General features: G+C 40.5%; 1 protein-coding gene across 4 annotated transcripts in view; it reads left to right on the top strand.

Moving 5' to 3' along the window:
• Positions 1–13,663, top strand: part of AP3B1 (adaptor related protein complex 3 subunit beta 1) — a 579,624-nt gene that overhangs the window by 64,093 nt on the left and 501,868 nt on the right. For all 4 annotated transcript variants that reach the window (XR_012320508.1, XR_012320502.1, XM_073680171.1 and 1 more), the window contains exon 7: positions 8,759–8,941. Coding sequence is in view for 2 of the 4 variants with exons in the window: in XM_073680171.1 (XP_073536272.1) it covers positions 8,759–8,941 (183 nt within the window). In the remaining 2 variants the exon portion in view is untranslated. The remainder of the gene's footprint in view (positions 1–8,758; positions 8,942–13,663) is intronic.

The raw sequence follows: 13,663 nt of genomic DNA, 5'->3' as shown, positions 1-13,663 counted from the left end.
GTGCACTAAAGAGCGGACAGGCAGCACAATAATAAGTGTCTGCAGGCAACAGTGAAGTATGGTGGAGGTTCCTTATAAGTATTGGGCTGTTTTTTTGCCATATGGAGTTGGGAGTTTGGTCAGTTCTATTCTGCTCAGGACACCGACCCCAAATATATAGCCTGTGGCCCTGATTCATCAAAGCGATAACATAAGTTACAACATTTTTGTGCATCGTAGAGTTGTACAAACATTTAGTGATTTATGGCATTCTCACTCCAGTTTCTTCCATGTTTGACAAAATGGTTGGAGCTGAGACACAAAGGGGGCGTGACGCCCCAGCTTGTTTAAGTCATGATGAGCTGTGGTGTTCTTTATGCCAGAAATCTTACTCCAGTGCCTGACTGGAGTAAGATTTGTGGCGAGGTCACGCCACTCATCAGACGCTCCAGAATCATTAAGAGACGCACGCCTCTTAATGACTTAAGAAGCTTCTGACTCCACCACGCCTTGTCATCAAGAATCGGGCAATATCTGTAAGAGCTACAACCTTAACGCAAAAGGAATCCTGGAATTGGTGATATAGCCCCACAGTATCCTGATCTCAACATCATCATGTACGTCTATGTGGGATTAAATGAAGAAACAGAGGGATTTACATCTATAGAAGATCTGTGGTTAGTTCTCCAAAATGTTTGGGAGAACTTCCTTGCCGAGTTCCCTCAAAAACTGCCTGCAGGTGTGTGTATGTATGTATGTATGTATGTATGTATATATATATATAATATATATATATATATAATATTGGGCAAAAGAGAAATCTAAATCATATTAATATTTGGTATGACCGCCATATATATATATATATATATATATATATATATATATATATATATATATATATATATATATATATATATATAATAATCTCTCTCTCTATATATAGCTAGATAGATATAGATAACATTGATGCTGTTTTGAAAATAAAGGATGTTCACACGAAATATGATTCTGATTCGGGTTTCTCTTTATTCACTTTGCATTTTGTTAATTGATAAAAATAAACCATTAACATTTCTATTTTTGATAGTGTCTTACTTTGCTGATTTTTTTTCCACACTGCTTAAACGCACAAATAAAAAATCATTATTCATAGACCTAAACACGCATGGGATACAATGATGTTTAGTTTTAGCTTTTTATTTTTGAAGTCTTCTACAAGGTTCTCCACCTTACTCATCTCTGACCGTCCAGTAGTGAAGAATACTGTGTAATCTGTCAGCGATCAGGCCCCCCATATGTCTGTGATCTGATATAGGCATATTATGCCAGTGTTCTGCTGTTGGGTGCAGCGCTCCTTTTCGCTGAGCAGGGTTGTAGACGGGGGGAATAGATTTGTTTGATTGAGAAATACTAATGTGAAATAGATTTTTGTTTGTGCAAATTGCATCACTAGGAAATAGCTGAGCACTTTATTATATCCAAAATGAATGAAAAAAATTAGACGTCAGAAAGTAAATTTGTTGGATGAGCGCAGAATTGTTTTTTCCACTTACTGAGACAAGAAAGGAATTTACATTTCAATCTAGGAGCAGACGTCCGCTGATAGAAATGGCTCTTGGCTCGCTCATGACTTTCTTCCTTGCGGCTCTTTGAGGTTCTTTAGTGTTATACGTCTGAGTCTTTTTCTATTGTAACAGCATTTTGCAGAAGACCCCTGTGTGGGCCGGGCATTGTGTGTACAAATACATAGGGGGCTCGGAGGCAGCGTTCACTTGTTCCAGTTGGTGAGTTAGGAGATTTGTGGATAGATGAAGGTGTTAGTGCTGTAGATGGCAGCTCTTAATGCAGTGATTAATTATTGTGGCTCTTGGCTTGCCTAGCCATGATTTCCAGCTGCTCAATGGCTTTCTCCTGAGTGAAAGACAAGGCTAGACGCATGATCCATCTTGGGGACCTTGAATGTGACACTTTGTGTAGATGTTTTTCACATAAACAATATTGGTGCCTGCATCATCTGCAGATCCTTGTAAGAAATCAGAGGGTGTGTTGTTCCTAAAATGGAATTTTTCCAGAGATTTAAGAAAAAAAAAAATTCTACTCTAAAGTATTAAAAAAAAAAAAACACCTTTAAGCTGTGTGCCCACTATGCGTTTTTCAAGCGTTTTTGATGCTGAATTTTCGCAGCGTAAACGCTTGCAAAACGCTTGGTAATCCGTGCCCCACGATCCCCAATGATAATCTGCATGTTCTGTGCCCATGCTGAGGAATCTTCCTTGCGGGAAAATCCGCAGCATGTCCGTTCTTTGAGCGTTTCTGCATGCGGATTTGAGGTCCCAACGCATTTGAAAAACGCAAGTCAAATCCACATGTAAAATCCACAAGCGTTTTTACTGCCAAGAACATGCAGAAATGCTGCAGAAATTTTCTGCTTCATTTCTGCATTGTGGGCACATACCGTTAAAAATACACCTCTTGCAGCCACTCAGGTCCCTGACGGCGCGTGATGATGGGTCGTTATATGAAATTTTATCCTATGAACAGGCCAGAGAGTTGTTTCTTCACAAATAGTCACTGGTTGATCCCTCCCTGCAGTGGAGGGTGATTGCATGGCCTTCTCTTCTGACTCTTACCAAACTGGAGTTTAAATGGAATCTGTCTCCATTATTTTAGGAACCTCAGCTGAGAGCAGCATGATGTAGGGGTAGAGACCCTGATCTCAGCAATGTGTCACTTATTAGGCTGCTAGTTGCAGTTCAGATAAAATCACTGTTTTCTCTGCTGCAGATCTAGCAGTTCTCTGAATGCTGAGCGCTGTATAACCCCGCCCACACCACTGATTGGCAGCTTTCTGCCTATGCTGTATACACACGAAACCTGCCAATCAGTGTTAGTAGCGGGGTTATACAGAGCTCATGAATACGGAGTACTACATAGCAGCAGGTTTACTAGTTCTCTGGTGATGATCCCCTGATGATAAAACAGTGATTTTATCAAAACTGTAGCAAGCAGCCCAGTAAGTGACATATTGCAGGAATCCGGGTCTCTGTCTCTACATCATGCTGCTCTCATATTAGGTGACACAAATCTGGAGACAGATTCCATTTAAAGAAGTCGTCCACTACTTTTACATTGATGCCCTATCCTACGACCTCAATGTATGATCGGCCGAGGTCCCGCATGCGGCACCCCTGTCGATTAGCAAGTGTTCACCTGCGGGCCTCCGCCGTCAAGTGGTTGTATCCGCTGCGGTGTCCTGCACATCTGCCTCCTATTCAGTTGAATGGGAGGCGGATATGCCGCACACCGCAGCGGTCACTACCACTTGACGGCGGAGCCCCGCAGGTGAGCACTTCCGGCCTACAGCCATTTCTGACACTGATAACAGCTGATCGGCAGGGATGCCGCGTGCGGGACCCCGGGACTCCGGCCAATCATACATTGATGCCCTATCCTAAGGATAGGGCATCAATGTAAAAGTAGTGGCTAGCCCCTTTAAATAGATGCTATTCTGCAGAGGTGAGGAAACGTAAGGCTGCCGGCCCATTAATTTCTTCTCGCTCTGTGAGCATGTACACGCCGTGTTCACTACTGAACGTTGAGGCGCATGCAATGAAAGATTACGTCCTGACACCAGTGCCAGCGTCAGGACGTACTTTGGGGAGGAGTTAGCGCCCAATTTGTACGGCCCCTTGAAGGATGGTCTAAATATCCAAATGGCCCATGGCAGAAAAAAGATTCCCCACTTTGCATGAATACCTGAAAAGCAGCTGAAGGGTTAATAAACTACCTGACAGCAGTTTTGAATATGTTAAGGGGCGCTCTTCTTTAAATGGTATCACTTTTTTGCAGTTTTCCAATATATAGGACCCCCCAAAGTCACTTCAAAACTGAATAGATCCCTAAAAAAATAGTTTTTGTAAATTTCCTTGAAAAAAATGAAAAATTACTGCTACAATTTTTAAAGCTTCTAACATCGTAACAAAGTAGCAGAACATTTTATAGATGGTGCTGATGTAAAGCAGAGATGAAGGAAATGTTATTAACTATTTTGTGTGGTATGACTATCTGGGTTACAGGGATAATCATTCAGAGTTTGAAATTTGCTAGTTTTTAGATTTTGTTTTTGTCAAAATTCTGATATTTTTATAAATAAATGCAAAATATATTGATGTAAATTTACCATTCGCATAAAATGTGTCACGAAAAAACAGTCTCAGAATCATTGGGATATGTTGAAACATTAAAGAGTTATTGCCACATAAAGTGATAAGTCAGATTTGAAAAATGTTGCCTGGTCACTATGGGGCTAGACATAATGGATTCCTGGCCCCCTTTATTTTTGTAGCATGTGTGCAGATATAACCCCGACCCTCCAACAAGCTGGGAGTTTAAGGGCCTATAAAGTCTGTAAAAAATAACTACACTTTGGTAGTTTTTGTAAGTCACGATATGAAATGTAAAGTTCTATAACTTCTAATTCACTTTCTGGTTTAATTCCAAACGGTTTTCAAGAAATGTTTGAATGACGGCGCTCTTGTTAACATTCAGATGTTGCAAATTTAACTAAGAAATTATTAGTATTATATCCAGTGTAGGCTAATCTTCTCCAAAAAAAACCCCACATCTCTTTAACTCGGGTGTCATTGTCAAGCTTCTGCTTAAAAAAAGAAAAAAAAAAAAAAGTCTGTCATCAGAATTTCACGCCCAAATAATTTATATGAGCATGTTTCAAGGACCCGTCCAGCAGTACCTTTACATGACAAGTCCATGCCCATGTTACTGAGAAATCAGCATTAGAATTGATATGTAAATGAGGCTGAGGAGCGAATTGTAGATCTGAAGCCTCTGCCACTCCAGCTCTATTCCCGCCCAGTGTTGCCCCATCCTGCTTGACTGATGGCTCCTTTGCCTGAAGTCACAGTACTGGAGGAACGGACTGTCCATGTAAAGGTATTGCTGAACTTTTCTTTTGAAAGAGCGACATGCACATGTGAATAGTTTGGGGATCTTTCTATGTGCATAGATGGAAGAGACTAGTCAATCAATAGGAGTAGGAAAGGAGTAGGCGACCAGGGGGCCAAACTTGGCTAGTGGATCTTTCCCTGTGGTCCGTGGTCGGCTTTTCACACTAGGTTAGAAATACTAATGTAAAATACTGACCAAATAGTGATAGTGTGTACGTGGCCGTCAAGTTTTTATCATCACCGATCCCCTGCAGGTCTTTTTTCTATGCAGTCCCCCCTGGTTTTTACTTCCTAGTCCCGCCTTGAAATGGCAGGAAATACCAGCTTAGCCAGTCGCTGACCACAGCAGAGACCCGCCTCCGACAGTGATTGGCTGAGCTGGCATTTCTTGCACCGAGACAGGTCCAGGAACTAGAGACTGGCGGGGATTTGGTAATCAGCGGAATAAGAGCTGTGGGGCAATGGTGTGGGTATCACTCTTTTTTAAAGTGTGTTCCCCATGAAATATACATTTTTTGTCACCTCAAGGTTTGAGCTCATGTGTTCTTTCTCCGATCTGTATAGTTATGATCGCTGTCCCTGCTATAACCCTGACTTGTCAGCACAAGCCTTTATAATATAGATTACTATTAGGAGGCAGAACATTGCGTGCACCATTGTTATTGTATTGTTGTCTTCTTAGTTTTCTGGTATAATCGGCCGTGTACATTTGCATTGACTGTTGTGTTCCTTGATTGTTTTCCTCTAGTTAGAGGTGATTTGGGCATAGTAATGAGCTCCCACACTATCCGTTGCATAACCTTTCTCCTAATTAACTCTTGGCATGATGATGTTGTGGATGGGTTTTATGTTCTTGCGCGCATAGCTTACTCTATCTTTTGCCCTTTTTCACGCTATTGAATGACAGGAAAAGCAAATTATCCTAAGATGTCTGATGTATTTTTATTTAGTTCTTCCAAATAATCAGAATCTTGGTCTGTGGATTGAGTTGTCTTCACGCTGGTACCAGCAGGCTCCAGTATGTGGACGGGGCTGGAGTCAATAAATGCAACTTCACGCTTATACTGATTGGTAATTCATAACATCCCCCAAGGACTTCCAGCTTGCTTAGCATAATAACAAGTATATATTCTGCGCCGTTTTCTTTTTGTTATGTTGGGTGCATATTAATATACAGAATGGTGGCCAAATATTACAGGAAGGAAAAAAAATATTAATGTTGGTACAAATAACATTTTTTTTTACCCTAAAGACATTCATCAAATTGTGTTTTCATTCAATTACTGTTTATAGTAATTTTGGTAAATTGCTGGTTCTTACAAGTAATCCTGTTTGCTTTCAATGAATGAAGCCTTTATGTTCCCCGGGGGTTTTGTTTCGCCCTTTACATTTATGTATATGTTGTGGTGTATTTATAGTGCGGCCTCGTGATATCTCGGTATGTGCAGAAAATGCTTTCTTCGTTATGCATGGCCGACTGATTGCTCACATGAAATATAAGCCCCTTTATCCCTCTCTATATTGTGATGCCATTGGGAGGTATAAACGGATTCCAGATATTCTACTCCAATAGCCGTGTCCCGACGCTGAGGCATATGGAGCGGTTTGGCTTCTTCTCTCTGTGCCTGTCTGTGACATGGGAAGAATTTTATAAAATAGGTACAGATTGTGTTTTAGGATTGTCTTAAAGATCGTGATAAAGAAAGGGAAGGTCTGCTCACCGGAGGGATTGGGAAAACATTTACTTCAAAATCCTACAAAAGGATCCATAAAAAAATCATCATTTATTATAACATATTAAAATTCATGTAGAAAAAAATCCATGCAACACCATAGAAAAGCAGACGCATTTCAGGCACCGTCGTTAATCATTGCCTTATACCATGTGCGTTTCAGACACAGTCCTTAGTCATTACCTTATACCATATGCTTTTCAGACATGATCCTTAGTCATTGCCTTATACCGTACGCGTTTCAGACACTGCCCTTAGTCATTGCCTTATAGCATAAGCGCACAGTCCTTAGTCATTACCTTATAGCATAAGTGCACAGTCCTTAGTCATTACCTTATAGCATAAGCGCACAGTCCTTAGTCATTACCTTATAGCATAAGCGCACAGTCCTTAGTCATTACCTTATAGCATAAGCGCACAGTCCTTAGTCATTACCTTATAGCATAAGCGCACAGTCCTTAGTCATTACCTTATAGCATAAGCGCACAGTCCTTAGTCATTACCTTATAGCATAAGCGCACAGTCCTTAGTCATTGTCTTATAGCATAAACGCACAGTCCTTAGTCATTGCCTTATACCATATGCTTTTCAGACATGGTCCTTTAGTCATTTCCTTATAGCATACGCGTTTCAGGCATAGTCCTCAATCATTGCCTTATTTTATGAGGCAATAACTAAGGGCTGAGTCTGAAACTTGTCTGCTTTTTCTATGGTGTTTGAATTTTTTTTCCTACATAAATTTTAATAAAAGGTGATTTTTTTTTAATTTTTTTTTATGGATCCTTTTGCTGGATAGTGCTTCTGTCTAACAGATCCACCTGTAGGACGCAGCCACAAAGTGTCACGTCAGCTATGATGAATATATAATAAATGCATAATAGGATCAATTAAGTGGTGACGCTGCACTCCTTTCATGAGGATCACATTGCCTATATTTTATCCCTTGCCTATATTTTCAAAATCTTAAATGGAATATATCTATCTTATTTTTTGTAATAACTAAAATTAACATAGTGATACTACTTTTTTTTGTCAGATCTGGTTTTTATTTTCGGATTGCAGTTTTTTTTTCTCTGTACAGTACGGGACGGCTTTCTTCTCTGAACTGCAGTTCACAGCCTTTACAGATTTGCTTCACCCCAGCCACATAGACTAGGAAGCAATAGTAGACTGCATTGGTTTATTGACTTCTATGGGAAAATGTAAAGTGCATGTGTAATGATCTGTGTAAAAGTCAGGGGAGGAGGTGAGCTGTGACATCACCTAGTGTCTTGTGTTATCTATATATAGGTGATACCTTTTGATCTAATGCTAACTGCTGAAAAGTGATCTCTGCAGAACAAGAACTTTTCACCTGATCTGAGGCTCAGCGGCCGGTGTGAAAGCTGGAAGATTTTTTTTAATATGGATAGTAGCTTGAATAAAAACATCACTCAAAAAATGTTTAACTTGATTTAATTAATAAGCTACTTTCTGCCAGCACATTCCCTTTAAGGGGGGTTACTCTATTTTATATGTTAAGCTCAATGGCCCAGGGAGAGTTAATAACCACCCCCCCCCTCCAAAAAAAGCTATACTCCCCTCCAAGACTGGCATCCACCTCCGCGTTCACTCCTGTATTCCTCACAGGTCTGCATGTATCAGCATTCAGTGGCGGGCATCCTGCGACATTGGCAGACAGTTGCTGATCGGCGGCAGCCAGTTGGCAGTTGCTGATCGGCGGCAGCCAGTTGGCAGTTGCCGATCGGCGGCAGCCAGTTGGCAGTTGCCGATCGGCGGCAGCCAGTTGGCAGTTGCCGATCGGCGGCAGCCAGTTGGCAGTTGCCGATCGGCGGCAGCCAGTTGGCAGTTGCCGATCGGCGGCAGCCAGTTGGCAGTTGCCGATCGGCGGCAGCCAGTTGGCAGTTGCCGATCGGCGGCAGCCAGTTGGCAGTTGCTGATCGGCGGCAGCCTTCTCATTCCATCCAGAAACGGAAGATTCTATTTTCAATCTCGTTATTATTTTTATTCCGGTCTGTCTGAGAGCTTTCTGCATTTACAGTGACGTTATATCAAAGTTTTTTTTGCTTTGTTTTCCAGCTTGTTGCAGGTAGTGTCGTGATGGCTTTTGAAGAGGTTTGTCCAGATCGGATCGACCTAATTCACAAAAATTATCGTAAACTCTGCAACCTGCTGGTCGATGTGGAGGAATGGGGACAAGTGGTGATAATTCACATGCTGACCCGATATGCTCGCACTCAGTTTGTCAGCCCTTGGAAAGAGGTAAGTGTGGGGAAATTGATTGAATCCTGAAGAAGCATTTTTGTTTCTGGTCCCTTATCTGTGACCTCATAATTTTATCTACCGTAATTATGTGCCCTTCTTTTCTTGAGTAGATGCTTATTATTCTCAGTATTATCTTGTAATATCAATAGTCCCGTTTATACATTTTTTTTTTCTTAATCATTTTTTTTGTATATAAAGGGTTAATCCAAAAATATATGGGATTGCCCAATCTCTGGCAGTCTCATCGATAATGAATGGTTGATCATATGCCCTTCCGCACATCTGACCTCAAGCTGTCAATGTTATTCCCATAAATAGGGCACACCTTAACATTTTGAGAATTATCTCTTAAAGGGACTGTCTGTTTCAGACTGCTTCTTTTCATATCCTTTATGAATATAGGTTTAATAAAGAGGCTGTCCCCCAATAAGTGTAAGTGGTGTATAGCACTCACCGCAGTGCTTCTGCTCATTCATTTTAATTATTAGTGGAAGTGTCAGCACCGCTCCCCACTGATCAAAATTTCAGTCCTTTTAAAAGTTATTGGCAATGATAGTTACACTTTCAAGGGGTTCTCCTGTCATAACATCTAGATAACCTATCTCTGGTTCTATGATATTGATGAATAATTCGGTGGGGGTCCAATAAAGGCTGGATACGCTTTCTAGCTATATGGAGGTCCTTAGAGCATTAACACCGCCTCCTTCCAAATTAAAGGAGGTTATCTGGGATTCACATATAATATTTTTTTTACAATGTGCCTAAGAACTAACCAGAAGGTAGTTGCTAACTACCTGCCTGTTGTGCCCTGCCCAGATTTCTATCGGTACAGAGTGGTCACAGACTCCTCCTGCCGGTGATTCAGCAGCTTCCACTGACGTCATGTCAACAGAGCAGCGGCTTCTCTTCTGCTCTGCTCTGCTCTGTGGATGGGATGTGACTGCTAATGTCATACTTATTGACAGTCGGCTCCCTGCTGACTGTTTGCGGGAAGCCGGCTTTCAATCAGCATGATGTTGGCAGTGACGCTGCGTCAGCAGAGCAGCTCTTCCTCTTCTGGGCAACTCTGTTGAAGGGACGTGTAGGAGCTGAATTGATTGGAGCCAGCACCAACTACCTGCCTGTTAGTCTTTAGGCCCATAGTGTAAAAAAAAAAAAAAGTCCTGGACAATATGTTAACCTGTAAATGATCAAATCATCCCCCTTCCAAAAAAGTAAGACATTAAAAAATGAAATCATATATAAATATGGATATTTGTTATCACCCTGTCAATACTGTAAATGTAAAGAAAAAAAATCAAAACTACAGATATTTTTTATTTTTTTGTGGTCTTCTCGCCTCACAAAAATAATTAAAATGAAAAGTGATATAAATATCATATGCACCCCAAAATGGTACCAATAAAAGCCACAGCTTACGCCACAATAATTAAGCCCCCCTATAGATCCATCGACTGAAATATAAGAAAGTTCTGGTTTTTAGAAAATGGCGGCACAAGCCAATTGTTTTTTTTTTCTTTTACAAACTTCAGAATTAAAATAAATGAAATAATATAAAAATAAACCATATAAGTTTGACATTGAGGTAATCATATTGACCTGGAGATTTATGTTACCAAGTCATTTTTATTGCACAACGAATGCTGTAGAAATAAAACGCCCAAAAATCATTGTTCTTTTTCACCATTTTACAGAGAACGGTGTCGTTAAAAACTACAACTCTCTGGTTTTATCGGCCTTAGAAAAAAAAAAAAATGAGAACACAATAACAAAAATTGTCCTGGTTATGAAGCGATGAAAGTTTTCCTCTTAGTACATGAGACCACCACACAGCGCCATCCACCTCAATAGGGATAAGATGCGGTACCAGGCGCATCCCGCGGGATAGGAGATGGCGCGGTTTCTAGAAACAAAGCAGAACTATTTTTTCTTTCTAATGATTGGTGAATGTTTAGTATTTCTAGTTTTCCTGTTCTCTGCCCCCCCCCCAAACCAATATTGTATTCCCATAACTAGATTTCTTGAGATGCCCAAGAGGTTTTTAATTTAGTTTATTTGTCTGATTATGGATCAGAATTTCGTCTGTTTATATGTAAATGTAAGATTTAAGGAACAATTAAGCGTTGACAAAGTAGATTGCAGCCTTAGCGATTGCCGCGCATTCTCCATAATTCTTCTAACTGACATATTTCATGATAAATAGCGGATGCCAAGTCACAGCAGATTATACAGTGCACTGGCAATTCATAGCGCTGTCAGGGAGAAGACCGATTGACTTTACATTTACATATTAATGAGAAGATTTGTTAAGAGGGTGCTTGACTATGGAAAATAACAGCGTATTTATAGGGCACAACATTTCATAAATAGAGCTGATGCAGGAAAATGGAAATTAAACCTTTTTAGGTTAATGAATTCTAGAGATTAGTCAAATGAACGTTAGCAGATTTAGCTGTAGCAGAATCTACCTTGCCGATGGCGCACTCTTCCTTTTGTGTCAAGTTTCACAACAGTCTCTCTCAGACTAATGACTTCCCATCCCATGTGATTTCTGTTTTCTCAGTGAATTGATATTGATGGTATGTTGATTCCCGAATAACTTGGATGTGAGGGGGAGAGAAAAAAAAGCACAGTGCCACGCATAGCAATGGGAGGGCCGGCAATGACTGTAAGCTTCAGGCGCGCGGTTTAAAGTCTAGGATGAGGATTATTCAATATTACACATGAGCCAATGCAAAGGGATGAACCCTGGTACATTAAAGTCGTGGTTGGTTTATGATGTTCTGGCTGAAAACCGCAGTAATGTGCCAATCTGTGGCCACTGATTAGCTGCAGCGGTCACTTGACACCCTTCTGTCTGTAGCGGAAGCCAGGAGACAAGCCAGAGCTAATGCCAGCAATATGAAGAGTGGCGGGGTTCAGGTAGTTGGACATGTGATTTATTATTTATTATTATTATACAATCATTATTCTTATTATTTTATTATATTTATTTTACTTATGGTTAGTATTTTAGGATTATTATTATTTTATTTTTATTTTATTTTTACTATTTTATTATTATTATTAGTAGTAGTAGTAGTAGTAGTAGTAGTAGTAGTAGTAGTAGTAGTAGTAGTAGTAGTAGTAGTAGTAGTAGTAGTAGTAGTAGTAGTAGTAGTAGTATTTTATTGTTTTCTATTATTATTTTTATTTTATTATTACTATTTTATTATTATTTTATTGTTTTTTATTTATTTATTTTTCTACCGTGGGCCCAATTTTAATTAATATATTTTGGTGGACAACCCCTTTAACAATTTCTATAACTATTGTAGGTTGTAGTGGCAATTGGCAGAAACTTACTTAGAAGCATCCAGCTGTGACCGCTGCAGCTAATCAGTGGCAGCACTGGTCACATGTCATACTTTACTGAAATCACTCACTAATGCCGGTAGTGCAGCACATGAACATTGGGGCCTTTGTTTAGCTGCAGCGGTCACATGCTAGATAGGAAATGCTAGCAATGAAAAACCAACAAATCACCGTGGGGAATATTTATAGTAATACACGTCTAGTCAAAGCGGCCAAACCTTCCCTGAGATTTGCTAGCTAGAAGGCCTGTAGATAGCAGTGCCGTGGAGGCGCAGGCTCTTGGCCACCGTCCCTTGTCGTGATTTCTATCCGGTTGGTCCACGTTATGGGGTAGCGGTAGGGAATGTTTGGATTGCACTGTGACCCGGCGGAGACACAAGGAAGACATTGTATGGCATTATACTTGCCGATAAACAAGATCCATCAATTATCGCTCTATCTCTCAGCTAACCTCCTTTAGTATACGCTTGTGTTTCTTTCTTTCGTATTAATGAAATTCTTAATTTGCATACTGCCAATGAAGACAGCGGCTCGTGACCCATAACACTGACAGCGCGCAGTAAGCAGAAGCGTGATGTGTTTCATTAGAGTAATTGCATTACAAATCAACGCCGGTCGCTTTTCTTAATGGAATTTTTCTACTGTTAAAATAAGGATCTGAGGAACAAATCTGCTCCGCCTGCCCTCCCCCGGTGATTCCATCACCACAGCGCCACAAATGATGGAAGTTTTTTGTTTTATTCATTGGCAATAATTTTGGTAATTTTGGGTGAAATGTGGCCGAGTTCCTGTAATATGAGGCAACCTGTGAGTTGTGATGTCAGCATTTAGTACTTGTAGGCTTGAATCCCGGGGAAAAAAAAAGAAAAACTGCTTTATTTTTTTTAAAATAATCTATTCATCAGTGTTAAAGCGATTGTCCACATCCGCATGCCCCCCTACCAGCTCACTCCCCTTTGTAAAAACCTGAGTGCAGCCATGTAGCCTTTCGTACCAACACCAACAAGGTAATTTTGCTTTATTTCCTAGGGCTCGTTTCTCAATAATCAGCCTGCTTATTTTGAGATTTACATTTTTTTTTCTGCCTGACCAGATTTCAAAATAAAAGCTGGATGGACCCAATGTGGATGGTGTACTTGCTTTGAAAACCCATGCCCAAATGGCTACATAATCCGAATATTAAGACAAGATGTTTGAGTCCAGCTAAAAAGTTAGAGAGCTCACGAGTCCAAGTGTATTCAGTCTCCACCCAGCCTGACTGACGGCTGCAGCTTGTACTGATCAGTGACAGATTCCTGCAGAAGTGAGGAGGGACACTGAGGAGCTGTCAACCAGAGTGGAGCGGAGACAGGATACACATGGACT

The sequence above is a fragment of the Phyllobates terribilis genome, unplaced genomic scaffold (genome assembly GCF_046119375.1).
Source record: "Phyllobates terribilis strain yellow unplaced genomic scaffold, ASM4611937v1 Scaffold_1__5_contigs__length_1240528914, whole genome shotgun sequence".
Lineage (NCBI taxonomy): Eukaryota > Metazoa > Chordata > Amphibia > Anura > Dendrobatidae > Phyllobates > Phyllobates terribilis.
Note: the sequence above shows the minus strand (reverse complement) of the source record. Positions and strands in the feature narration are given on the sequence as shown.